Genomic DNA, 27180 nt, shown 5'->3' with positions numbered 1-27180 from the left:
CCTGCTGTAAAATTTTCCCACACAGGACAAGTCCTGCTAACAGTGCCAATTTCTGTCAGAATGTTAAAACAAACTTCCCCTTTGTTCAATTCTCATGTATTTTATCTGACAAATACCAGTAGCCACATGGAAAATGCTATGTATTTCATTTGCATGTCTGGTAATTCCACTTCAACAGGAATTTTTCGTACACTGAATGACTGAACATAAGTAAAACAAAAACTATGTAGGTTTCTTTTCAGTCATGCATGTTCTTCTCATCAAATATAAAAAATAGTCAATGAAAAAGTAAAACTTGAAAGATCTAGTTTACAAACTGACTTGACAGGTGTTGAGCTATAAAATTAGAATTTGATGTGGAAGGACTTATATAAACTTAAATAAAATAAAACAAATCCACGTGTATGCCCAAGCATGTGTATGTACATATTTCCCCAAGATGTTAAGTAGACATGTTATATACTGAATTTGGTGTTTGGTTCACAGCTACTGAGATCAGCATGGGAATCTCTCAGCATTAAGATTCTGGTAAATTAGATTGAAACTTTTACCAATCCATAAAATATGAGTCCAGGTGCTTATTTTAAGGAGGGTAAACAGAAGTTTACTCAGAGCAGTTCCTTCAACACAGTCAGGTGCATCAATTTTTGTAGTCCAATCCTTCTTCTGTTGCCTTTGCTGCTGCTGAGCTCTGGTGTTCGAAGAGTATTTGGAACACTCCAAAATATGTTTGGTCACGTTCTCCTGTGGCAGTACAAATTCAGCAGTTCTTTTCTAACTCAGAAGGAACACTTGGCAAATTTAAGCAAAGGGACTAGAACATGTTAAGCCTGCTGTGGTGGCTGTGGATTGAGTTCAGTCTATGTATAGGTGCACAACAAGAGAAAACAGGATACTGAAAGCTATGATACACATTCATGGAATTCAGTCATAAGCTTAGTGAGTCTCAAAGCTTTTCAAATGCTACTGTGGACCTCTGTAATTCAGTTCAAATTTTGCATTTTTCCTGAATCTTGTGCACAGTTGCAGTACTTTTGATTGGGACTGACATATAATGGTCATAATATACAGGTCTATGCATAATAGTAACATTTGCTATTTTTACTAGTCTGGCTCTGAACTAATTGATCAATTATTGTATTTCAAAGTAATTTATTTAGGACTTTCTGGTCTTGATTATCTTGCTACTTCCAATAGCAACCAAAGCAGTCTTCAAAGCAGTAGTTCATCTATAGACTCCACTCCTTCAGGTATTTTATCATTTGAATTGCTACACAAATAATTCTAGCCATTAAAAAAGCCAAACACAGAAAAACAACCAAACAACACAACTATATTAATCTCAGTGTTTATTGCAATGGAAGTACTATAGATAGCATTGTCTTCAATGGGATTATTCAAAACATTATAATGTGTGTATACATATATGCATACTTTTCTGATTGTCTGTAGTGTTCTTCATCCTAACAAATGAATAATCCAAAATCCCTTTATGAACTGTGCTTTCTTCCTTACAAAAGCAGTTTAAAATAGATTAGAGGCTGTTAATCAGAATATATTTTAACATATCCTTTAATCTACTCTTAAGTGCATGAAAGTACCTTTTATATGAATAAAATAGTTTTCTGATTCAAAGGTAATTACACAAGTATTTTACTTCATGTTTAAAAATGTATGTCATTTAATTATTTTTCAACAAATTGTTTACCTTTAGTATCAGCATAGAAAACACCACCAATTATTAGACCAGTTCCTTCCATGTTCTTATCAGATATTAATAATACACTAAATAAATTGAGAGTATCTTTATCTGCACAGTATTTTACTCTATGAGCAGAAAATGAATATGCAATCTTGTCTAGTAAGGTTGATTAATAGGCCTAAGTGAATAGGTCATTTGAATTTATTGTTCTCTTATCAAAACAGTAAACATATTTAAATTGAACATGCTGTGAAGTTCACATTCTCTTGGTACTTCCTAGTTAATTGACAGGAGTATCACAACAGTCTTCTCTTCTGAAGGAATAACCCTTACCCTTACCCTGTGAATACTTTTACCGAAAGCAATAGGATTACTCTGACATAAATAGTTATGGAAGATGAAGAGCTCTGTATCTCATATATATTTGATTGGATCTGGATGAGTCCTGAGAAGCTGTGATGTGGCTAGGAGAAGGCAAAGACAGCCTCCTCATCCCCTTTCTGAAAGCCCTGCAGGGAGACAGTCAGAACGGCTTTCTTCTGAGAAAAGGAACAGGGCACAAGGGCAGGGATCTGTCTGCCTCTTCCTGTGCCCCAGCCACTGCATCGAGCCAGCTGCATGGAGAAGAGTATCCTGCATCTCCACAGACAGTGGCAAATTGCATCTTCCCCCACTATCACAGTCATGGCATGCTAGATAGGTTGATGTGATGGGTTCCCAGCCCAGTGTGAGGACAAAAATTAAAAAAGAGAATAACTCCATTTAACAGGGAATCACTTCATTATTGCTAATGCCTTTGGGATTCAGTGTAACAACATCAATCATGTCTTTTGCTATTCATGTATCTGTACTGTGTAATTCCTCAGGAATGCCATTGTTTTTTTGGCATTAATTAATGTTGACTGTTTGCTACAAAGTATCACCATAGAAGGGCTGTAATTATTCTGCTTCAAAAATAGGCTTCAGAGAACTGGACAGCGCTTTAAACTTTCATTCCAGTATGTGTAAAATCACCCTTTAAATTGGAAGCAATTCAGTGATTGGGGATTCTATATAACTGAGTAGGATATGAAAAAAGCCTCATCATCTCCCCTTTCTGCTCTGAGAACGTCCTGTTCCAGTGAGAGGCAGTGAGTCTTTTAATGAAACTACCTTGACTGATTCATCACACATTGCTATCTAAAACATTTGTGGTTGCCTTTTATGCAAACACTCCTACAGGAAATGTTCAGGATGAGTATTCCAACACCTGCCATGTAAAACAGGGACATTCCATTCTGCTCAGCAAAAAGAAAAATGAGTTGCAGATAGACAGAAACTCTGGGTGAAGGATGCAAGTCGTGAAGGTGCATGAGATACTCCCCAGAATAGTAGGAGAAAGTGTTAGGAGATGCCAAGGGATTGTTGTGCTTTACAAAATGTTAGTATAGAAATAGAGTGGGAAGAGGAAAATAAGCAGGTTAAAAAAACAAACAAACAAACAAAACCAGTGTAAAACCTGTACTAACCTGTGTGTTAGTACAAATTTAGGGTCTGTTGAGGTTTGCAAGGCTCTGTGCTCTGTTGTTTTTATTTGATGACACAACTGAATATATTTGTGGGCTTCCATTGAATTACTCTTTTTGGTATTAGGAACTCCTGTTACTGTAAGGAAGAGCAACCTGTTTGAAGGTTTTTCTTTCTTCACATTGTAGCCAGTGGAGGAAAAGCATGAGCTTCACAGAATGAGCAGCCAGTCATAAGTGTATGTTACCTCAGGGTGCATGTGTTCTCTGAGGATTTATTACTCTTGGTATTTTCCTTCAGGTTGCTTTTCAGTGTTCCCCTTTACCAAGACAAAACCTAGCACCCATACTTCACCATGGTGGTGGGTTAGCCTAGTTCACCAGTCAAAACCCCCATCCAGGGACTCACTGACTTCTTCCACCTCAGCTACCGAAAGTATAGAGCAACAAGGAGCAAGAAAGCTCACTTAGGACTTAGAGAAGAAGATTGGTTACCAAGTACCATCATGGGCAAAATAGATTTATCTTGGGGAAAATCTACTTAGTCTAGTGCCAGTCAGTGTAGATACTTGCTAGTTCAAATGGTGGGCAAAAAAATGGGCAGGTATTCAAATAACACCTTCTCATGCCTTTTTCCAGGCTATACATCACTTCTGAATCTCCCCAGCCCAAGCAGCACAGGAGTAGCTCCTCTCTCCTGGTCCTTCCTCCTCACTCTTTGTGCCTGCTGTAGCCTAGGTGTTCTCCACAGGCTGCAGTTCCCCTCAGGAATATCTGCCTGCTCCATGAACTGCTCCACCATGGACTGCTTTGTCTTTCTCCTCTCACTTCTCTTCCTCTTCTCTCACCTTGGTGTTTCCTGTGCAGTTCCTCACTCCCTTTGTTCTCCTCTTTCCCTGCAGCCTTTTCTGCCCTTGAGTATATCCTCATGGAGGTCCCATCGTCCTGGCCGGCGGGCCCAGCCGTGCTCTGCGGCGGCTCCATCAGAGCGGCTGGAGCCGAGTGTGTCTGGCAGGGCACAACCCCTGGTGTGCCCTGGCTGGGGCCCCGGCAGTCCTGGCTGCTGGTGCCTAGGCACTGACACTGAAACCAGCTCCATCGTTTCTTTTGTCTTTGAGTAGATACTTGAATGTTTTGATTGACAGCCATTCCATCCTCTTTTGGGTTAGGCAAGCAGAGTCCTCCAGAGAATCTGGCAGGTCTTAAACAAGCGGCAAGTTGCTGCAGATAATTCAGAGGTATTTTTCTTGGGAGTCAAGATGGTGGGTGACTCTTAAGGGATCAGAGTGGTATTTGAAAGCCAATAGCTTGGAAGGGATTTATGGATCAGATGGGGGAGGAGGGTTAAGAAGGGTCAGTGAAGCATAGAGTCAAGAGAGGGGATAGGGCAAGGTGGAGATGAAAATGTATAGGAAATCAGGGCAAGGTGGAGACAAAAACGTGTAGGAAATCAGGGCTTTCTGTTCCTGCTGCCTGAGTCAGGAAGTATGAGCTATGAATATTGCCTTTGGCAGAGGCAGCAGAAGCAGCTGCTCAGCCTAGCCCAAGCCCAGCCCCATCCTCGCTGATGACAGAGGAAGAATAAGCAGAATATTTTTCTGAGTATTATTGATACTCATGACATAATATGGTGTACCTTGAAAAGTTCATCAGAATTTTGATGTCCTGGCATTCAGAGGTGATAAATTCAGTAAGTGTCAGACTGAGCAATCATCATCAATATCTTATATGGTGGAACAAGCAGAGATGCAGTGTTTCCGTAACAAATTTTGTTCCTGCTTTCATTATGAGACTTTTACAAAATTAAAGCTACATATTTTCCTCTAAAGAAAATGTACTTGCAAAATAGTTTTCAATTTTACAGTTTTCAATTGAGTTACAGGAAAATATTTTATATTTGCATGTAGATGGCATTGAAAATGCAACCTGAAAAAGAAAAAAAAATAAACCTGTGATTGTCTAAAAGTAATTGCAGTGGGATAATGTGTGCATTTATCTTCAGCTTGAGCAACAGCCAATTATCATAGGTTTTGTGATGGCAGAAATCTCTAATCTGAAACAACAGGCACATTCTGTATCTTTGTTTGCAAACATGCAATTATCCAAAGAGCACTGATAAACATCCGTAGAGATTTGATCATGACTCATTAGAGCTTGTTCCTTCAATCTCTTAAGACACAAAGGTTCTTGTTTGTTGCATAGAACTGATAGTTTTTCAGTTAGATTTTGAAGTATGATTGTCCCTGTAATTCCAAAGTATAGTATGCCTATCTACCACAGAAAATTTCTTAGGGAAAAGCAGACGTGGGAAAAACTAGTCCTTGAGGCACATGAAGACTCTCATGCGGTTATTTCTAGAACTTGGTAATTGAGATAATACTGGGTGTTCGTCACTAATAAAAATGGATGCATTTCCGTTAGATGAGTGAAATTATCCTGATTTAATTAGCTAGTGATCTGGCTTGTGCATGTTTACAGCCTGTATCCAATTTGCTAGCAAAGGTTAGTATCTTCTGATATTAGTAACAGTGTCAAAGAAAGCACAGAGCCCAGACCCTGCCTTATGTTTGTTGCAAGTGGCTGTTCAAGTGAATGAAATAATTTTCCAAAAGCAAGGCCTAATGGTTTTTGACTAGGCTTGCATGCACAAAATTTTAAGCTGCTGCATTTGTTATTCTTTATTTAAAATTCATAATAATAAGCTTATGTTGTGATTTTGGCTTCTGCTCTGACTTGCTGAGAATTTTAAAACAGGCAATCAAAAATAGCAAACAGTCTTTTTACATCCAGGTGCCCTTCTTTACACACACACACACAAAACTTTGGGCTGTTCTTCCTGATAATTTTGAACCGAAATCTGTTAATACCTATTATAGAAAGTAATAAGTGTAATCAACAGTACAACCTGAATACTAGAGAACAGCTTATATGGACTAACCCTGAATTTCCTGGAAGAGGAGATATGGCACTTTTTTCTCTTCAGTTGCTCTTCTTCTTTCTAACACCTTTTAAATTTACACTTCCCCAGTACACTTTTCTGCAGCATGGGTTTTTTTTTTTTTTTGGTGTGTGAAGAAAATTTCTGTAAATGATATTCATCTTTTGAGTGCGATGGGTAGAGAGGAAGATATACCAGTTTCCATTTTCAAATATTTTCTTTTTTTACCTGTGGCTGGAAGAAGACCCTGAATTTAGAACCTGAGGACATTGCTTGAATCTTGAAATGAGCAGAGCAGAACTGTGTTATGCTGAGCTTGAGGAAGAAAGTTGTAACAAAACCAGCATCAGTTGTTGGAAAAAATATTTTTGATATGTTTGGTAACTGCCTGAATGAGTTTACAAAGTTGACAAATGAATAGGATACATAAATGTCACCAAAACGGGACTTGCCAGGGTCTACTGACTAATACTTCAGTTCTTTAAATAATTTTCTTATTTGATACTATGTCAACCTGGAATAAAAAAGAAAAAAATAGACCCAAATTCAGTGAAACAACTAAGTTCATATTTAAAGTAACAATATGCCTAAATGTTGGCATGTACTTCATGTCTGCAAGACTGATCCAAAGACTTTTGGGATTTGGTAAAAGTTAAAATGGCACAGAGTGACCAGATATGACATACATTAATTTTACTGATGACTGATGACTGAAACCTGCAGAGCTGTAGCCCAAGTTCTTACAAATCTCTGAACTGCAAAAAGACTTGCATAAATACAGGAGGATTTAAAATAGTTTGTGTATTTCTTTAAAGGTCCAAACCATATTATACCAGTTGTCAAAATTATCAGTTCCCAATTTTTTCTGGGGAAGCAAAGGAAATAAAAGGCATCAGCCAGCAGGAAATGGAGTTCTCAGTTCACCACCTTCTTTCGGAGGTGGTAATTTAATACTGTCACAGCACCCATAATTTCATGGTAAAATCTCCATAATTGGGGTCTTCAAATAAAAGCTGATTGCTTTATGAGCTGGCTGTATACAGAAATGATCTTGTTTTATCAGAAGTCAGGTGAGATATTACAAACTTAATATCTAAATATTATGTAATATTTTCTATATAAATGATCAGGAAACATTACAAGAAAGGAATAATTTTGTATTAAATTATTTAGCAATATCTCTAAGGCCTACCTTAAAAATGCATCCAACTTAACTGATCAAGCTGAATGTTTTGAGCTACTTTTACACCCATGTTCGGATATAATTCCTTTCAGAAGTGTGCTTTGAATATTTACTTGCAACATGCCCAAGTTCACAGAGAAGAACAAAAGCAACCAACCTTGAGTTGTCCTTCTTCCCTTTTTTTTTCATGCCATGCCCTTCTCCAATATAATTTCAGTTGCTAACAACAGGATTGGAGGACACCCTGCTGCATGGCTTATGAGAGGGCATATGTCACCAGCATACACAGAACTGCAGTTTCATGAACTGAAGTCAAATGCTTGCAGAAAATGAACTTCTGTGTCCATTTTTTTTCCTTTCTTGTTTCAGCATTTTCTTGTATCTGCCTGCTCCGCAAATATAATTTTCAAGTTGACAGTATCCTTCTAATTTGGAATGCAGGGGATTTCTAGTATTTGGTTTTGAGTCTGCTGGTTCATTCTTTTCACATTACTAAGATTGTCAAAACATGAGTACAGATAAAATAGTTTCTTCAGCTGTGGAAATGTCTTGGAAGATTCTATCACTATAATAAAAATGAAAGAAGAATCTGAATTATGATTATTATACTGTATAAGTGCTAAATTTTCATCTAAAGGTAATTTCTGTCCTATTCAGTAAATTCTATACAACAGGTTTTGCCAAGTGAATATTTTTTCTCTATAACATTAAATAAAATTGAATTTTCCATTTAAACAGTTTTTCTGCTTAAAACAGGTCCTTTTGCCTGTTGAAATGAATGATAAAATTTCACTTCACCACAGCAGGGCAAAGCATAAGCTAGTGAGAATACTAAGTGGCATGTGGTTTAAAGTTAAGAGCAAAAAACTGCTATGTATTTTCTTTACTTGGACAGTATTCTTTTGAAGTTGTCCAGGGATTTAGAAACCTACTTCTGCTAGTTTTAGGAGTATATTGATTAATCTTTATACTACTGTTAATCAACCTCAGATAATTCAACTAGAAACCATACATTAACTTGATAAGGACATTGGTTCAATTCTATTTATTCCAGCAACATCCTGTCCATTTCTTATTAATAGTAGGGTTTATCTCCTGTGCACATATGTAAGTCAATATTTATTAAATTAGTTTTTCAGATTATGACAGGGGATTTACTTGTTTGCCTGCCACCTTGTCTTGATAAATGCATATTGATTTCTTCTTCATATATAGGATATGATGCTTCAGCTCTTTCGGGGACTGGATTTTCTGCATTCGCATCGTGTGGTGCATCGGGATCTGAAACCCCAAAATATCCTTGTAACCAGCAACGGGCAGATAAAGCTAGCTGACTTTGGCCTTGCACGAATCTACAGTTTTCAGATGGCTCTTACCTCAGTGGTAAGTTTCTGAAGGCTTTTATGTTTCTGTTAGCATAGCAGTGTGAACCATGTCTGCAACTGAAGTTACTTGTGTCTCTGAAAACAACTGCTTTCCAGCCAGGATTGAAGTTGTGGTGATTATGTTCTACAAGTGATCAGTTACTGACTACTGGCTCTAAAGTCCATCCTGACTGATTACAGAGGGATAAGTATGCGTTTTCTGAAACTCCCATCAGTCAAGTTTCAGTGATACTGACTTCTTGTGTAAACTAAGTCAGACAGGTATGGTTAAAATTTCTGAAATATCCATTTTAAGGTAAAGCTCTTGCTGAATCCCATGTATTTTGCCTGAAAACCCCCCACAGATACTTGTGAAAGTGCCACACCATCATGCTCTGATTTTCCACCTCTGTGAATATGCATGCAGCGCTTCCTTCCATATGTTACTGAATTACTTTAAATAGGGTTGTGCTGGAGAAAGCTCAAATGGACCTGGCAGCCAAAATCACAGCTGTTTCCCAAGCTAGCTGTTAAAGAGGACCCCCAGTATCACCAGGTCTCCTGCCACTGTTGCCCCTCTCCCACCAGTTCTCCTGGTTGTCTTTGGCTCAGACGTGAGCTCTCTTGGAGATTTAGCTCTCTCCTCCATTAATGCTGGAGAAACCCTGCCAGCTCCTTGCTTTTTGACCCTATTTTCACACTTGCTGGCTCTGTCCCCAGAATCAGCTGCTGTAGCTTTGCACAGCATCTCTAGAGCATATTGAGGAGCTGCCATGCTGCGTGCATGTTGGGTATCTTTGGGGTTTGTTGCCTGCTCATGATTTTTTTATTTTCTTTTTCTATTCTGAGTATCCCAACTGCCATGACAGTAACTTTCACAATAAAGACAGAAAAGGCAGAACTGCTGAAAAGAGAAAGTGAAAGGATCCACTTTGCATTTTACACTGTATTGTAAAAATTACCTGGTTCATTTTGATAAGAAGCAATTTGTTCTTATTGTTAGTTTGTGCAAGGGTCTTCCCATTGTCATGTGATGTAACTATGAACATCTGGCTTCAGAGTGAAGGAAGGCAGGAAGCAACAGAAAGTTACATCATCTTGCTAAACATAGGGAGGTATCCTTGTCATATAAAACATATGTAAACCTGTCTTTTAGGGCTAGTTTTTTCAATTGCCTGTAGGATGTAGTCTAATCCAAAGGTGAAAGAATCTGGATACTGGGAAGATTGGTCATGTAACTCAGAGCAGAAAAGGAGGAGAGAAAGGTGAATTGCTCTTACTTTGTTTCCCAGCTACTAGTCAGTAGCAGCTTTAATGAGTGTTTCTGTTGATGCATAAAATCATTTAAGCTGAAAAAGTTCTGCATGAAATAAGATAAAAATATTACAGAACTGAGCAGTTTTTCCACGACCATCTAGGCTTTTTAGGAAGGAAGTTTAAAACCCCCAGAAATCTACCACAGCAAAAGAGAGCACTGACAGAATTGCTTTGTAAAGTATGTCCATTTGCTCAAGTATCTAGTACTTGCATGCTTGAAATCATGTTTTAAAACCCATGAGCTGGTACTCTTGGTGCTGCTGTGAACAAGAGATGTTCAGCGTAAGGGATTATCCACATGCAAGTTTGTACTGTGCTCAGATAAGCATCCAAGTGTCATTGCAGCTAAGCTAGAGTATTAAAATAGTTGGGTTATTCTGTGACCAAGGATAAATCAAGTTTATGGGCATAGTTGTAAGTAAAGAAGATAAAACCAGCTATGACATTGATCTTCTTAAATTAAAAAAATGATAGTTTAAAAGTTAAGTTAAAAGTTAATAAGTATTTTAAAGCATTTTTAACATCTTTGGAATAAACTTGTGTCTGGGTATATAGGAAACTATAGGGGTGTGTTGCTTAGGATATGATAAATGTGGTATGGTTTTAAATGTCAGTCTTCACTGCTCCTACAAACTGATTGCAGGTTAGAAAATTTTATGAAATGTGTTTTAGCTGTCAATTTTCCTTTTCTGATTTTAGCTTCTACCTTTGGCTAGCTGCTTAGGTGTGCAAATGCTGCTTTGTTTTTACCTCCGTTGAAACTTAGTACAGGAAGCACTGCTAAACAAAACAGCTCCAAAACCCCAAACTTCTGGTTTTTAAACATAAAGACATTCTTGACTTTACTATCCCAATAATAGTCTAAATTGCAGTTATTCACCAAGCAGGGAGTAACTTTTCATGGACTTCAGCAAGACCAGCTTGTTTTGAAGCATTTGCAGAAAAAAAGTGTTGCATTATAAAAAAACAAAATATACATATATCAATTAATAAAAGTCACAGCTTGGAAAAATTGGCTTTGGACAGTGACAGTGCAGACAGCCCAATGATAAAAGACCATCATTGTTATCAATACAAGGGCTCTGCAGCATTTCCTTCAGAGGAGAAGCTTACTGCAAGATAAACTACAAGAATCATCTTTTGAAATATTAGAGCATTCCCAAGATGCATCCTCATTCATTGCTCACAAAGAAACTCTTCAGATGGGACAAAAAGAGCTTGCCGTGAAAGTAGCCCAGTAAAAACTGATCCAGCCCAAGTGCTGTGGGTGCAGCAAGTGGTAACTTCAAAGCAGTCTCTCTCTCTAACAGCTGGTTATTTACACAATGCTAAAGAATCCTTCTGGCAGACTGGTAGTCCAGGCATATTGCTGTCATTTAAAGAAACCTCTTGATGTTTCTGTCAGTGAATGAATGAATGAATAAATAAAAAATTGAAACTAAGATTACGCAGGCTGGGGGGGCAGGGTGGAGATCACTGATCCCAGCTGTGTTCAGACAGACCTGATAGGATCTGAAATAACAGCACTAGGAAGAGTGAGGTTGGGTGGGGGTGTGTGAGCTGGTGGGTTACAGGGCATGCTTTTGGTTTCGTTCAAAGTTAGACTCTTTTCCAAGTGCTGGTCTTGGCCCTTGGGGAAATTTTGAATAGGCTTTGTGATAACAGAGAAGCTCCATAGGACAGAGGAGATAGATTGATGTAACTGTAATTTTAGAGTTGGATAGCAAAAGCTAATGAACTGTCACATTTTTCCTGGTGCAGAAAAATGAGTGCTCATTTGTAACGTTCTCTGAGCAAAGGAGCAGTTGGGCATCTGGAAAATCTGAAATTGTGTTACCAAAACGGAATAATCCATTCATTTATTTCTGATGACCTTTGACTGTATTAAAGAAAGGAAATGAAGCTGAATCATGTTATACAGGAATGTTAAGTGAGATAAGTGCATGCAGTTGTGATCAGAGCATCTAGGTGGAGCTGAGGCTATCCAGCTCTTAAAACCTGACCTCTATCAGGATCTTGAGTGAAACTGGCAAAATGTTAGTGGTTATAGCACACTTACAATACTTTCTTTGAAAACATGCATGCTTTACCTTAAATGTCAGTCCACTGAGGGGATTTTTTTGCCTCTTTTTTCCCCATGAAATGCCAACAAAATTGGTTTATGTCTTCCTTTTAAAAAAAAAAACCTCTTGTTTTCAGATTTACCAAACACAGAAGGTGAAATACATCACTTTTTCTGCTGATGCTGTAAGTTGTTGAGTACTATACCTAACTAAATAGATTTTCTGGAGAGAGGACACAAAATATTCTACAGTTACTTTCAGTAAATCATTTTAGATTATGCTAGGATTTTATTTGAGTATTTCTTCAGGATAAAAACTTTCCATCCATTTCTGGCAGTCACTTCAGCGCAAATGGTTTACATGTCACATCATGCAAGAACTTGGATTTTATTTTGTTGGTATAGTAGCAAGGGAGCATAAAATAATTTTCACTAACGGGGCTTACTTTGTAAAAACAAATATGTAAGTTAGTTACAGCAACAAAACCAAAAAATGACAGAAAAACTCTTCCAAAGAGGAATGAGTACTTCTCTGTTTCCTGCCCACTGCTGCATTGTAATTTTGCAGTAAATGCTCTCCGTTAGTAAATAATGTAAATGTAAATGATTCTCTGAGGCAATATGATTGATGAGAACCGAAAGACATTTTTTTGCTTTGCTTTATTTTTTGTTGTTTTTTTCCTCTTTTTTATGGCCACCTCTTCCGAGTCTCTTGCAGTGCAGCTTTAACCTGAGCTCCATTGAGGATCCCTAAGTGGACCTGATTCAGCAATCTATTTAAAGCTCCCAGTTACCATCAGACATCAGAGGACACCTATGGAAATTAAGCAACCACCTGCCACTGGTTAAACTAAGTGTTAAAGAGTGTTCTAATGAAATCAGTACAGCCCACTACAGTAATATTTGATTTTATCTCATATATGATTTAAGAAGATCATAACTCTTCCCCCTCTAATTGGTGGAAGTTGCACTGTTTTGGTGTGCCCTTCACTGTTGTGGGGAAGCACATCACCTGAGGGCTGGGCCCTCATCTCCAGTTCTTTCATTATGGTGCATTTGTCTAGTCCACCCACATGTCCTTGAAAAGGAAAATGAGACACAGACACCATCCAGTGGATCAAAATAAGTGGGTTTGAGCTTGTCAGTGCTGCTCCTGAGAGTTTGTGGCTATTTAGAAGTGCAGTAAGATCAAAATTGTTGTCTTATTTAAGGAAAATCTGTCTTCCCTACTAATACACAGTTCTGCATGAAAAGTCCATGTGTCTGGCTTTGTGAAAAAATTAGTGAATTTTTCTGATATTTTAACATCTGGTGGCATCTTTATTGCATCCTCCCAATACCCTCTAGGAAGGTTATTTCCATCACATAAAATGAGTCATTTATCTCTGGAGTCATCTTAAGAACAAAAATCATTATCAGCCCATTGACTGTAAGGTATGCAGGTAACTAAAAATATTTTGCATATATTTATGATGCCTTGACTCAGATGATATTTTCACTAAGAAGACCAAGATGTATATGAAAATAACGATGACAAAGCAGATTGTTCAGTGTCACCGATTGTTCAGTGTTCAGTATTAACCAAAGGGCAATATGGAAATACACATTAACAAAGTTAGGAAATTAGAAGTTTCTTATTCATCTACATTATAATCATATAAAATAATTTTCAAAACCAACTTAATTTTTGTTGCCCATCAGAAGAACCTTTACATTTTTAAAGATTGTCTGGAAGAGTTGTACTGGCTCCTCTCACAAAGACAGAGGATTTATGACAAGGTTGTTACTTCTTGAGATGTGTTCTAGCAATAATCTACAGGTGCTGTTTCACAACTTAAGTAGATGTAACATGTCTGCTGCCGCTGAAAGGGTGGCCCTGCTTTTGACTGCACACTTCCATCACTTCCCTTTCTTTGGCATTACTGGTTGTTCCCTTGCAGTCTGACTGAAAATGAAGCCTGTATAAAGTAGTTACTAATTTCCAGGTGGCTTAGTGGGTGCAAATCACTATGTGGCCACAAGAGTGAAAGCACAGACACACACAGGGGAAGGTGAGCAGAAAGATGGGGTCATCCACTCCCTAGACACCCCCATCTTCGATTTGTCAGAGTCAGTTATGAAAACACATCTGAAGTGTTCAGCTGAAGCCTTGAGTAACTAAAATAACTCTAAGGCATAAATGTTTTTCAAAACCTCGCAGCTCATGCTCATTTACAGTCTTCTGAAGGTGTTAGATGAACCAGTCAGCTGGTTCATTTAAGGCTATTATTGTATCTGACTGTAACAAAACTTCTAAGGGCATCTCTATCAGCGTTTGAAGTATTTTTTATCCCCATGGTGCCAAGACCTGCATTCAGTGCTCTGTGCTGTTCCTCTGCAGCTGATGCCAGGACTCACCCTTGAGACCTATTAGGAATGCAGGGAATGCAGCCCTCTGCTCTGATTCAGACCCAAGTTTATAATGAACCACAAAAAGCCTATCTTTTAATCTTTCAAAGAAAGTAAATTATTTCACAGTAAACAAGCAAATTGGCTTCACATGAAGCTTCACATGCCCTTTTCCAGAAAACCCCTTTCCAAAGCTGCAGAGATTAGAATATGTGATATGTGAGGACAGGGGTTGTCCACACTGAGCTGAGCATGTTTTGCAGCCCTGCAGCTTCACCTGTGCGAGCCTGCAGAATAAATGTACCTCATCCTGCTGGAAAAAAAAGGAAAAGAAGTGCAACTTTGGGCTGAACCAAAGGTTGACTGTGCTCTCTCAAAGGGTGATGCTTAAGAGAGGATGCTTGGGAGGGACAGAAGAAAAAGCTCTCAGCAATCAGAAATATAACAATTTCCAATGCTAGAGCTTGTATCTAGATCATTTGGTATAAAATTTGAAGTACCCATTTTTCATAAACTAATCTGCTTACTTTTTGAACCATTTCTACTCTGAGATGCAGTTTACTTCGGCACTGTGAGAAAAGCTTTTTATTTTGTTTTAAATCTGACACCTGGTATTACTTAGGTTCCTCTTAATTCTGCTTTTCTGAGGCATTGCCTTTTCACCTCAGGGTGAAATTTGGTGTCATTTTTCCACAGCACAGTTCCATTGGTGCAAGAAAAATGTACTCAGTGGAAATAGGCCTTCACATGTTGATGTGAAGATAAAATTGCATCCTCTCCTCTCCTCTCCTCTCCTCTCCTCTCCTCTCCTCTCCTCTCCTCTCCTCTCCTCTCCTCTCCTCTCCTCTCCTCTCCTCTCCTCTCCTCTCCTCTCCTCTCCTCTCCTCTCCTCTCCTCTCCTCTCCTCTCCTCTCCTCTCCTCTCCTCTCCTCTCCTCTCCTCTCCTCTCCTCTCCTCTCCTCTCCTCTCCTCTCCTCTCCTCTCCTCTCCTCTCCTCTCCTCTCCTCTCCTCTCCTCTCCTCTCCTCTCCTCTCCTCTCCTCTCCTCTCCTTCACTTAATAAGATACAGTAGATTTTAGTAATGGTACAGTACTGCATTAGAAGTTTCAAAGAAATATCTGGTGAACAGTCTGTAGGATGTACAGCTGACTTTATAAGGAACAGGCCATGCTTAGTCTGCTAAAAAAATCATGGCAGAAGTTGTAAAAGAGAGAAAGGAAGAGAGAAAATCACTGCTGGGTATTTTCTCTATATTATGAAAGAGCATCCTGCTTTTGTGTGGCCATACTTCTGTCTCCTGTTTTCAGATGTAAAAATATGTGGTGCATTTCCCCCACCCAGTGATTTACATCTTCTTTGTACTATTTTTCCGATGATTTAAGTGGCTCTGTTTTTACATCTACTCCCAGAGATAATTGAGTGGGTTGGATTGTAAAAACAATTTGATTGTTTGACAAGGTCTCTCCCTGTGTATTTACAAAACTGTTCCCACATAATTTCAAGCTGTCCTGAAACACTAAAATAGAGCCTCAGGTTATGTTCTTATCGGAGCACATAGAATAAGCAGGCATGGGCCTGTTTGGTACTTGAATGTGAGACAGCCAAAGCAAGAGGAGCAGACCAAGTAGCTTACTGTCCTTGGAGCTCCTGCTACTCCAGAGTAAAGGCACTTGTCTGTACAGTGCTGACAGAAATGCTCTTAGGGCTCTATGTGTAATAAAAATGAGTTGTTGGCACTTTTGTGCAGTGGCAGGGAAGTAACTGTAAATGTTCTCTTCACACTGGCCAAAGTCCTGCTGTAGGAGGATTTTCTAATTGAGAATTCCCTTGTGCAGGTATAGCCTAGGAAATTCCTCTTAGCCTAACAATATTTAGTACTTGTTCAGCATTGCTGGTCTGGAAGTCTTGAATTCAAAAGGAAAAGAGCTGAGAAATCATCTAGTCCAGTGAAACAAGTAAGATTGTTCTCAGTTGTATTTCTTCATGTTTTGCCCATAACTTTAATGTACCCAGAAAAAGGGTTTCCATCACTTCCCATGGGAGCCTGTTCAAAAACTTCTATATAATCACTTTCAGAAAGTTTCCTTGATGTCCACCCTTCTATGTCCCATTCTTAAATTTAACTCCATTATATTCCTTGTTATTGTATGCTAAATGGCAGCAGATGACCAGTGCCTTATTTTTGCATTAAAGAGGTAAGTTACCTATAGCTGCAATACATTCATTCTTGCAAAATGTGGTAAGATAAATAATTTTATGAATACTGGAAGTAAATTAGCCTTAGATTTTTCCAGATTTCAGTAAATTACAGGGAACCAAATAATTCAGCTAGATTTCTCTAGATTTCCCATTTTCAGCATTTCAGTGGATAAATCCAGAGGAAAATATGCTACACTAAAAGATTTACTGAGCTACAAGATTAATTCCTCAGTTTTGGGACATTACAAATGGCTTGGTAGCAAGCTGCAGAGATCACATATGGACTGTGAGTTATCATTTAGATGCATGAAAAGAGCATATGAAAATGTAGACTATTACATGTAGGATAATTTATAAGAAATAAAATACTGATGCAACAACACAAATTAGTTGATTAGACCTCATCTAAAATACTGTGAGCTGCTCAGTTTCTCTGTAGCTGAGAGATGTTTTTGGACAGGACCAGTCATGGGGAAGGACAGATTCTGTGTAACAATCAGAGAAAAAGGGACGCTCTTTCTTGTGAGGCAAGAAGAATCTGAATTACTTTAACAAAATGAATCATAGCAGCAAATACAATTGATGCCTAAAAATGTCATCAAGGACCCAGATAGTGAGAACATGTTAAAGAAACAGTGATGGCATGAGAACAAGTTAGTTTAAGGTAACTTATATAACTTCAAATAAATAAAAAATCAGCACATGCAAGTAAGCAGGAACATAGACTACTGTGGAAGTAAATAAACACCTGGACCTAAAAATGAACTCATCAGGAGACTCTTTATAATTTTGTTACTTTTTGTGCATCCTGTAGACTTAAATTTTTCCAGCTCAAATAGTAGAAATGCCTAGTGAAGATCCCAGGGAAGCTTATTTCAGCATTGTGCACTATAAGTATGGTGAGGAAAAGGAACAGAAAGGAGACTTCTGGTAACCTTTCTAAGCAGCCCAGCTCTGTCAGCACTTCAACATTTATACTTGGCCTCAGCTGCTCAGGTCCACTATAAGGCCATGATATAATATGTCAAGGACAACCATCAATTCAAGCAGGATTGGGTACCGAAAACTTCAGAGAGGAAGGAGAGAGACACCCAAGGACACTTGGATTCTTACGACCCACAGATACCACAGAGGCTGACAGTGATGGGGGTTTGTAGTCAAGGTAAAGCAAAGAAGCCAAAAGGACTCTGGGGATTTGTAGAATTTGCCATGGAGATGGAATGTTTTCTTATTAAAAGGAATCAGAAGATGATACAATTAGAATCTACTTCTGTGTTATTATATTTATTTCTATTTTATTATATTAATTATAATTCTGCTTCTTTTTCCATTGTCTTTTAAAGACAATGGAAAAAGAGACTTTGATCAGATAAACTATATTTGTTTGTAAGTAGTAAAAATACTAGGGTTTATAAAGCGAGAAAAAGTCAGGTAAGTGCCAAGATTAAGAAATAATTCAGTGAAATAGAAGTGTCATGAAAGATGACTGCAGAATGCTTTTCAAAAGTACAAAACCAGACAGGACATCTTAGTATATACCAAAAATACCCAATATAATTCAGTAAATTGCACCTGACTGGAAGTCAGACCTTGGAGGTACAAGCAGGATTTGAGTTTTGATTTAGGTCTGTCAGAGGAGTGGCAGTAGTTGAAATTGGTCAAATAAAATGCATAACTGGTTCTATGAAGTATGCAAAACTGTCATAGATTAGTTACTGAATGAGACATGCGAAAAAATTAAGTATGAGATTTGTTAAAGGAGATTTGAATAAACAAGGAGATTTGAAGATAAAACTTACAAGGGTACTAAAATGCACAAAATTGTTGTCCACTGCAGAAGTCTATAGAATTCAAGTGTGAATCAGAAGAGCTAAAGGGGCTAAATAAACCATTTCATTGGATTTTCTATTTCTGTAATGAATGCAAGAAAAACTTGTTCTACAGATGCAGTCTATGAAAATACCCATTAAACTTGTGATCAGCATGGAAGAGCTGATCTGTGGATAATTCATTTGCAGTCAGCAAGCTGTTCTGCTCTCCAGGGCAACTATCGTAATGACATCGGCATCTTGGTAGTAGCTTTCCAGTAAAGAAGAAAAAAATAATTAAAAAATTGAATGACTGCATACTATTTGAAGACTCAGTACATTTTTGCTTTTAAAGTTAAAAGTCATTTGAAACAGGCTCAGAGTTTTCATCATTTACTGGGCCTGAGTGACAAAGAACAGATGATAAAAAACCAAAACAAACTAACATTAAGAAACATGAGCAATTAATCTACCAAGCACAGAAACAGGAGAAAACTGTTTCAAACAGGAGAAATCTGATGCAAAAAAAGGGAGGGAAAACAACCACCTGCAAGTACATGCTGATTGAGTTCTGAGGTCATGTTGTGGATTTAAACGAGGAATAAGAAGAGTAGGGACTTTATGATTAGGAAGCAGGAGATATCTTTTGATTTAAGGGTGATATAGGTTGTACCATGTGGGCCCCAAATGCAAGATTGTAACCATGGAAACCTGCCATGTAAACAGCTAGTTCATTGTTCACTGGCAGGAAAGAAGAAATAAGTTTTGAAGAATTATGTAGAGAAAGAGATGTGCTTTCAGCTAGTTCTTTGGTTTTACCCTTAGCTTTGATTCAGAAATGACTGCACCATATATTTTATGGCTATTATAATCCAAAATTAACACCCTTATCTTATAAGCATTGTTTATTACAGTGAATAAGTAGTACCCTTAATGCTGTACTACTTACTTTTCACCTTAACTGTTATATAGTGTCAAGCAGGTCCAAAGGATGGGGAAAAAAGTGCAGTATCAAAAAAACATAGGAGGCAATTCAGAACAAGAGTTATTTGGCTGGGACAGGAACAGTTGAGTAGCTAGTGGAAAGGTCCATAGTATTTCTTTCTCCTGTACTGCGCAGATTCTTCTGCTATACTTAGGGTAAATGACCTGGGTTTAAAATAAACATTTTTAAGAGCGTTATTCCTAGCACAAAGGATCTGAAAAAGCATATATTCTGCTTTGCAGTACAGGAGGAAAAATGCTTAGTGGATGGTGAAATGCTTCCAAAAGAAATCTTTAACTTTGCACACACAATCTGTGCCGGGGGGAGTTTCCACTGAAGACAAGAAACATGCAGCTCTACAGAACTGTCAACTCCACAGCCACTCGCCTGTACTGGACATTAGAGAACATTTATTTATGCATTTCAACATTACAAAATTATTTGAGCTGAAAAGCTGTATAAGTTAACAAGAGTCAAAGTTTTTAATTTTCAGTGTTGGAAATAGTTTTTCTGAGTTTTTCTCCTTTCATCTATCACTTTTCAAAATGCTTTCAGAACTGTTTCTGTTCAGACTGGGGTACAAATCCTAGAGCTTACACTTCCATGGAAGTGTTGACTCAGAAATGCCACAAGTTTGGATGATGATCATATCTTACACCACTCAACAAAATCCAGACATTTAGAGTTGCATAAATCTCTACAGTATCTTCCCTGTCATTTGTATGAGAGAAAGTTTGAGAACAGGACAAATTGAGCACCTTGGTGAAGTTCTGATTGCAAGTGCAACATTAAGTGGAACGATGAAAAATACATTGGCAAAAAAAACCCATCCTCAAAAGATTTTTATATTCTCTTTTTATGTAGTTTACAGAAGGATGGTTGTTCATGGCTTATCCACTGGGACAGCCGGAATGATCCTCTGTTCTATGAGAGGCTTCCAGACAAGAGCATTATGATACTTGAGATTAAAAGTTTTTTGGCATGTGGAATTTGGATAACACAGTGGTGTTGGCAGATGGTAGTAGTCTGTTAAAGATGAGATACAGAATCTACAAGGAGTGTAGAGAAACATCAGGTGGTAACTACAGGTATCAGTGGAAGAAAGATTCAGCTATGCTTCTTAAACTGTTCCACATTTTTGGATTGGGAAATCCCTTCTTAACCTAGAGGAAGAATTTTATTCAGTGGAGGGTATGGAGAAAATGGAAAACAAGTGCAGAATATGTACACCATGGTTGTACATCCATTAAGTAGCTTCCTAGAAGACAGATCCAACTTGCTACTCAGCTCTATTGCTGAGAGCCACAGTGCAGCACAATGCTAGATGGTAGAAGCAGGCAATTTTTTGAGATGGCTGAAGGTAAACAAAGCAAGGAACCAATAGGTTCTGACAGTAGTAGACATTATAATTGATGCCTTGTGAAGGCTGACCTAGAGCAGAGACTAGACTGAGTTAAAGAATAAAGTAGGTATTTATTAGAAGGCCTCAATGGATCCACCTCAGGCAGCTCAACCCGAAATGGTTCCAGAATGGACAACTGGTCACAGGAGCTCACACTTTCATAAGTTTTGGTCCATTAACATATTGGAGCTAATTGTCCAATTACAGCTCAAATCCATGAAGTCCCATCCTTCTTGTTTTCTCTCTTCAGTCCACTGTTGTTTATGCTCTTGGACCTGAGATCTGGATCGGCTGTCCTTGGGTCCCCAACTAGAGAAGGAATTGGTTTGTCTACCTATTCTGCTTACTATCCCTTAGTATGAAACCTAGACTTACACACTAAAGCAGAATAGAATCTGAAAAATATAAAAGCTAAAACCTGAGGCATCATAATGAGTAGATTCTTCACTAGTTATGGCGTCCCAGACAAGCTGCACACAAACATAAGGGAAAACTTATGTCAAGAATCTGCAGTTTTGAAGGTTTTCATACAAAACAAGTGTTTTACTGTGTATCTTTGTAGACCAGCACAAAAGGGATTGGAATCAGCATCTAATACTCATTCTGATAGCATATAGAAGTCATTGAACCTGTAGTGTTCCTCAGCTTTCCTCAGTTTTGTCTAGGTATGAGCTAATAATCTACATTTACATCATATGCGCTGCATGGATCTGCAGGGACTATGATTTGTTTTAGGAATCAGATGATGAGCTTTCCTCTTTCTGAGGAAATATTGGTGGGAGGAGCAATGGGAAGCAGTGCACAAATGCAGACTCTAAAGTCACAGACATCGGCACAAAAATATACAGCAAAATTCTGAGAAAGCTGAGAGCTTCTGGATGGAGTACTTGAAATAAGTCCTAGAGGAAAACTGTATCCTCCTCTTTGATTTTTTTTTCAGGAGAACAGGACTTTCTGCACCTTTTTGATTAAATAAAACAAATGCATGACTTCCATCATCATTTCACGTTTTCTTGCCCCTCCTCACCTCCCCTGAAAAAATAAGTTCCCTATTTTGATTAAATTTTCAGGCAAAAGCTATAAATTAATACAGCCTGAGGATGCTGTGTCTTTGAAAAACAGGGGAAGTTTTGTACATGTATACATTGTAAAAAGACATACAGGAGATATTTTGAATTTTTTTTTGATTTGTCAGAGGGAGAGGGGTGGTATGTATTTAAGTTGCTCTGTTGGAATCAAATTACAATCAAGCACACTTTCCTGTACTATGTTTTTAAACACATTCAGTGTGAATATTTGAGTTAATTTATTCTAATATTCCATAAGAATAAGATCTACTTCTTATGTCTATTTGAGCCAGAGCAGTTTTGGCTACCTTGCAAGTATATTACTGGTCACTTCAAAGAATGTGTTCCACCACTGGTACTGTAATTCTGTTGACAGTACATCTCAGAAAAAAAATATGTAGCTGATGCCTTTTAACCCTGTTTTATTTGTATGTATATCTTTCAATGCAATTCTTCAAAATTCTGCTTCGTATTGTATTTGCAAAGACAGAAACAATTCTTAAAATGCAAAAGAAGATTACTGGAAAATCTGAAAATTCTTGCTATGAAGTTTAGTATGCTGGGTTGATCTGGGCACCATGCTACATTAAGAGAAAACATATCTCAGATCTTGCTCACTATAGCATCTAAACAGAAAGGAACAGAGGTAGATATATATTGTCTTAATGTAATGGTGTTTTCCTTAATTTTGTTTATATATTTATATTCTTGCTTCATAAAATGAAAACTAGCTTGGAAACATCTCTTAAAAGTTGAAAATGCTTTACTGGTTTATATTTTCTTATGGTTATTGCAGCAGGTCACAACTTTCAGCTGATGTAAATCAGCAAGACTTCAATGAACTAGACCAATTTATAATGCAAATAAGAAGGCCTGTCTTTAAATCAACAGTGAATTTTGCATTTTGTTAGTTTTTTTATATTTAGAATTTTCACTTACATGTCTTCTAGTTAGTTTCTTTTACTGTCTTACGGTGCTCAGATAGTATTGCATTTAAATGAATAAAACTATTTAAGTTAATAAAAGCACAGCTGGCATTGTAGATCAATAGATTTAAATTATTTGGGACACTGAAGATATCATGCACCTTATGTAATTTAATCACTAGAATAATTAAATAAGGAGGGGCCTGTGCATGGTATCAGTTCTTGTGGGAAAATATGCTTCATTGACTTACTGGCACTGTTTTGGAATGTGGCATTTAAAAGTACCTTTTTACAGTGGGAAAGAATTTGGCCAAGAATAAACAGTCTGACCTTGTTAAATGGACCAAAGTCACTGCATAACCTAGTTTTGGAAATCTAGTTTTCACCAGTCCATGAAAAAAAAAAAAATCAGTCTATGAAAAATGCAACTAGATTTTATAGAGAAAAAATTACGTTGATTGAACAGAGTGGGCAAAATCTCCCCTGTTTTTCCAATATGGACTTACCTTATTTGTTCGAAGTCGGCTTTGAGGTTTAAACATGGTTTGAACTGTGATTTCAGAGGACATTAAAAGCACTTTACTGTGAAAATAATGAAATTAATTCAGATAATGAAGTCAAATTAATTCAAGTCATTTAGGGATAAATGAATAAATTTCAACAGAAATCAAGGCCATTTTTATTACTATCAGTCTCTGAAAATTAAAAACTTTGAATTTGTAGGAAAACTATATATTATTAACTAAGTCATAAACACAAAGCTTGGTATTTGCGGATGTAGTAATTTGACTAGAAAGGACCTTTTGATACAAATGAAGAAGAAAATTAAGCAGTTTGGTTTTAGCTTCAAATTTTGCTGATAGGAAACTGGCATGGTAAACTGGTACCATAATCCTGAATCTCCATGCTATGAAATCCTAGCTTCCATGCAGGTGATGGAAGATACCCTTTTAACATGACTGTGGCCAGAATCTCATTCCATTGTCTGTTTGAAAAATACAAACACATTCTGTGAACAAATATTCAAGCTGCTTTGGAGGAGTTGAGTATACAAAGAACAGCAAGGACTTTGAGAAATAGTATTGATATAAGTGCTTATCCCCTCCATGGTTTTGGCCACAGAATTCTCATTGGTACTTCATAGGACACAACCCCGTTTTTCTTTTTGACACAACAGCGACAAGTTAACATACTAAAACTCTTAAAGTCTGGCCATTTTTTAAAGCAAAAGAGAATGAAAAATCTTACAATGGCTCAAGAATGTGAAATAACATTGAAAGACATTGTTGAATAATACTTTTGAGTGCATAATTTAAAACTGTAGTGGTCAGTAGAGAATTATTGCTGCATAAAAGTGAAAATGTATCCATAACTTCAGTTATCAGCAATACTACTGAGAGCTATAGTTCCATGCTATAAAATGAGCAGTAATAGATGCAACTGTTGAAAAGCAGTTTACATATAATAAGTGAATTTAAGGAAAAAAAAAAATGTTTGCATCAGGTAAATTCAGATTAAAAATTAGAATGTGTATACATTAGGTTTTGACAAGTTTGTATAAAGAATCTGTATTAGTCTGTATTAATTAAGAAGAAAGCCTGTCTCAATGTAAAGACCATTTTCAGTTTTTATATTCAATGTAAACATCTTCTGAAGTTAGCCTGAGTTTCCTGAATTCTGTCTCTCTCTACTTAGTGTTTACAACATCAGCTATATATTTACTCTGCAGAGATTTTTTGAGGCCCTCGAGGGGGTGGAGTTGCCACCCTGCTGTGAGGAGGCTCTGTGTATTTTCTATGTATAGACACATGTGACATTGCCTTCTGCACTGCTTCAGTATTGAACTATCAGATTCTGAAAGTGGAAGTCATACACAGCTGAATGTGTGCACAGATTATCCTGTTATGTAGTTTTGGGCATTAACTCAGAAAAGCAAGGACGAAAACTACAGCTGTTCTTAGAATTTACAAACAGTGATAGATACTTCCAGCCCCCAATATGTTGGTTTTTTTTTTAATTTATGTGTACATGTTCTTCTTTCCCTTCTGTTCTCAATGCTATTTGTCATCCAGATCAGTCTGATAGATCCAGCCCTCACCTTTTTAAAGAAATTTGGTTCTTGAAAATGGAGTCACCAGAAGAGGATTAAGGAGCTATTTTTTGCTCTTTTCTACGTCATTAGTGTGCAGCATAGTGTGCGAAGACCAAGTTGTCTGAGAGGGGAACTGCTGTGCTTATGTAGAGTTACTTTTTCTCCAGCTGATACACTACAACTGTAATTTGACCCTCACAATATTTGCAAGTAAAATGCATAAATCCTTCCAAAAATCCTAGATTCATACTGAACTGAGGAAGCTATTAGACTGACTAGAAAGAAAAATGTTCATAAGTGGATGCTAATTCTTCTTTGTATTGAGTAATCTGTATCACTTTATGTACTGTTGCCCTTCATGCTGGGCACTCAGTAGTAATTTTTTTTTTACTATTTTTCATGCCAAGGGATGAAATAGATTTTTAATAAGAGGACTGTTAATATCTTTCCTTATCATAGGCAGTCAAAATGTATTAAATGCTTGAGGTTTCTAAGTCATATTAAAAATGAAAGAGTTGTTGTTTTTCTCTATGTCTTCTGTAGGTTCACAAGCAATGATAGCAGGCTGCAGTACAAGATAATAGAACTAAAAAGTGGAAGGTGTTTTATACTTTATCTTGAAGAACAGCTAAGAGTGAAGGGATGGACCTGTATATTTTGTATTTCATATGCATTGAAATAGGCTCTCTGATCACTTGCTTCTTTCTTTGAAGTAAGTTGTGATTTTTATACAGTTAATATTCAGTTCTTATTTTTCTTTTGTTGCTCTTCTCTGCACTGGTGCGACCTCACTTTAAGTCATGTGTGCAGTGTTGGACAGCACAATATGCAAAAGACCTTAAGGTATTAAAGAGAGCCTCAGGGGTGGTGAAAGGTGTGGAGGGGCAGTTTTATGAGATGTGACTGAGGTCATTTGGTCTGTTCATCCTGGAGAAGAGGAGACTGAGGGAGACCTCTTTGTGGTCTTCAACATCCTCACGAGGGGAAGCAGTGGTTCTGGTATAGATCTCAGTCATGAGACTAGTGACAGAACTCAAGGAAATGATATGAAACTGAGTCAGGAGAAATCTAGGCTGGATATTAGGAAAAGGTTTTTCTCCCAGAGGGTGGTTGAGCATTGGATCAGGCTCCCCAGGGATATGGTCAAAGCACCAAGCTTTACAGAGTTCAAGAAGGGTTTGCACAATGCTCTCAGACACCTGGTGTGACTCTTGGGGTGTCCTGCACAGATCCAGGAGCTTGACTCAGTGATCTTGATGGGTCCCTTCCTGCTGAGCATATTCTATGATTCTGTGATAAAAATGAATAGCTCCATTGACAGTAGTTGCAGGTAAGCCCAGAAGGCTGAAGAAACAGTGCAAGTATTAAATAGACAACCCTCATTTTCTTCTGAGGATTCCCTACATATCCCTTAGGCTATAAACCCATTCAGAGGTAGGAACACAAACATGTCAATAATTCCTGGTGAGGCACATGCTAAGATTGAGAAGCCCTTTCATCCTGATTGAACATTCATTTTAGGACTGAAATATCCTGCTCTGTGCACTGCTTTGGGTATTCCAATAATTAGTGGGTCTCTATAAGCACCTTGTCCAGGTGAGAAGCTTAGTGTGCTTCCACCAGAGTTTTCAGGTATGACAGGTTTTGTTTTTTTTTTTTTTTTTTTAGTTTTACAGCTTTTACACTGTAAGGGGTTACAGATTTAGTCAGTGCAATGAGAAGTTACAGCACTGTCCTATCAGGTTGTGGTCATTTGGAGAAACTATGGATTTCTGTTCTGACAGTAGGAAAGAACTTGTCTGCAGTTTAGTTTTTGCATCATAATCCCCTCAGCAGAGATGATTACTTTGAAACTCTCTTGTCATGGAACAGAATATCATTGTGGTACAACCTGTACAAATTTGAATCAAGATCTGGTTTTCTATTTGAATCAGGATCTGTTTTTGTTTTTGAAGACATTTTACTGTATTATGTATTTATGGCCAAGCATTAAATTTTTCTAGTATGATAAATTCCTAGTTAATAGACTATTTTTTTCTATTAGTCAACATAAATATTTTAATCAAGGATTTTAACATTATCTCCTATTCTTCAGAGGAAAGATTTCTTTATGGGCGTGTATTACTCTCCTTTGATACTTGTAAGCATCCAGGTGTAGTTGTGCATACTGCTTTTCATTCTTATGGTTTTACCCTCTGAGCAATGTAATTAAAATTAATGTAGATTTAATTATTGAGTTTTT

At 37.5% G+C, this 27180-nt stretch overlaps 1 protein-coding gene across 4 annotated transcripts in view; it reads left to right on the top strand.

The window, feature by feature from the left end:
- Nucleotides 1-27180, top strand: part of CDK6 (cyclin dependent kinase 6) — a 126812-nt gene that overhangs the window by 49400 nt on the left and 50232 nt on the right. For all 4 annotated transcript variants that reach the window (XM_021551737.3, XM_021551738.3, XM_021551736.3 and 1 more), the window contains exon 4: nt 8544-8711. In XM_021551737.3, the coding sequence (XP_021407412.1) occupies nt 8544-8711 (168 nt within the window). The remainder of the gene's footprint in view (nt 1-8543; nt 8712-27180) is intronic.

Source organism: Lonchura striata, chromosome 2 (assembly GCF_050655825.1).
Source record: "Lonchura striata isolate lonStrDom1 chromosome 2, ASM5065582v1, whole genome shotgun sequence".
Lineage (NCBI taxonomy): Eukaryota > Metazoa > Chordata > Aves > Passeriformes > Estrildidae > Lonchura > Lonchura striata.
Note: the sequence above shows the minus strand (reverse complement) of the source record. Positions and strands in the feature narration are given on the sequence as shown.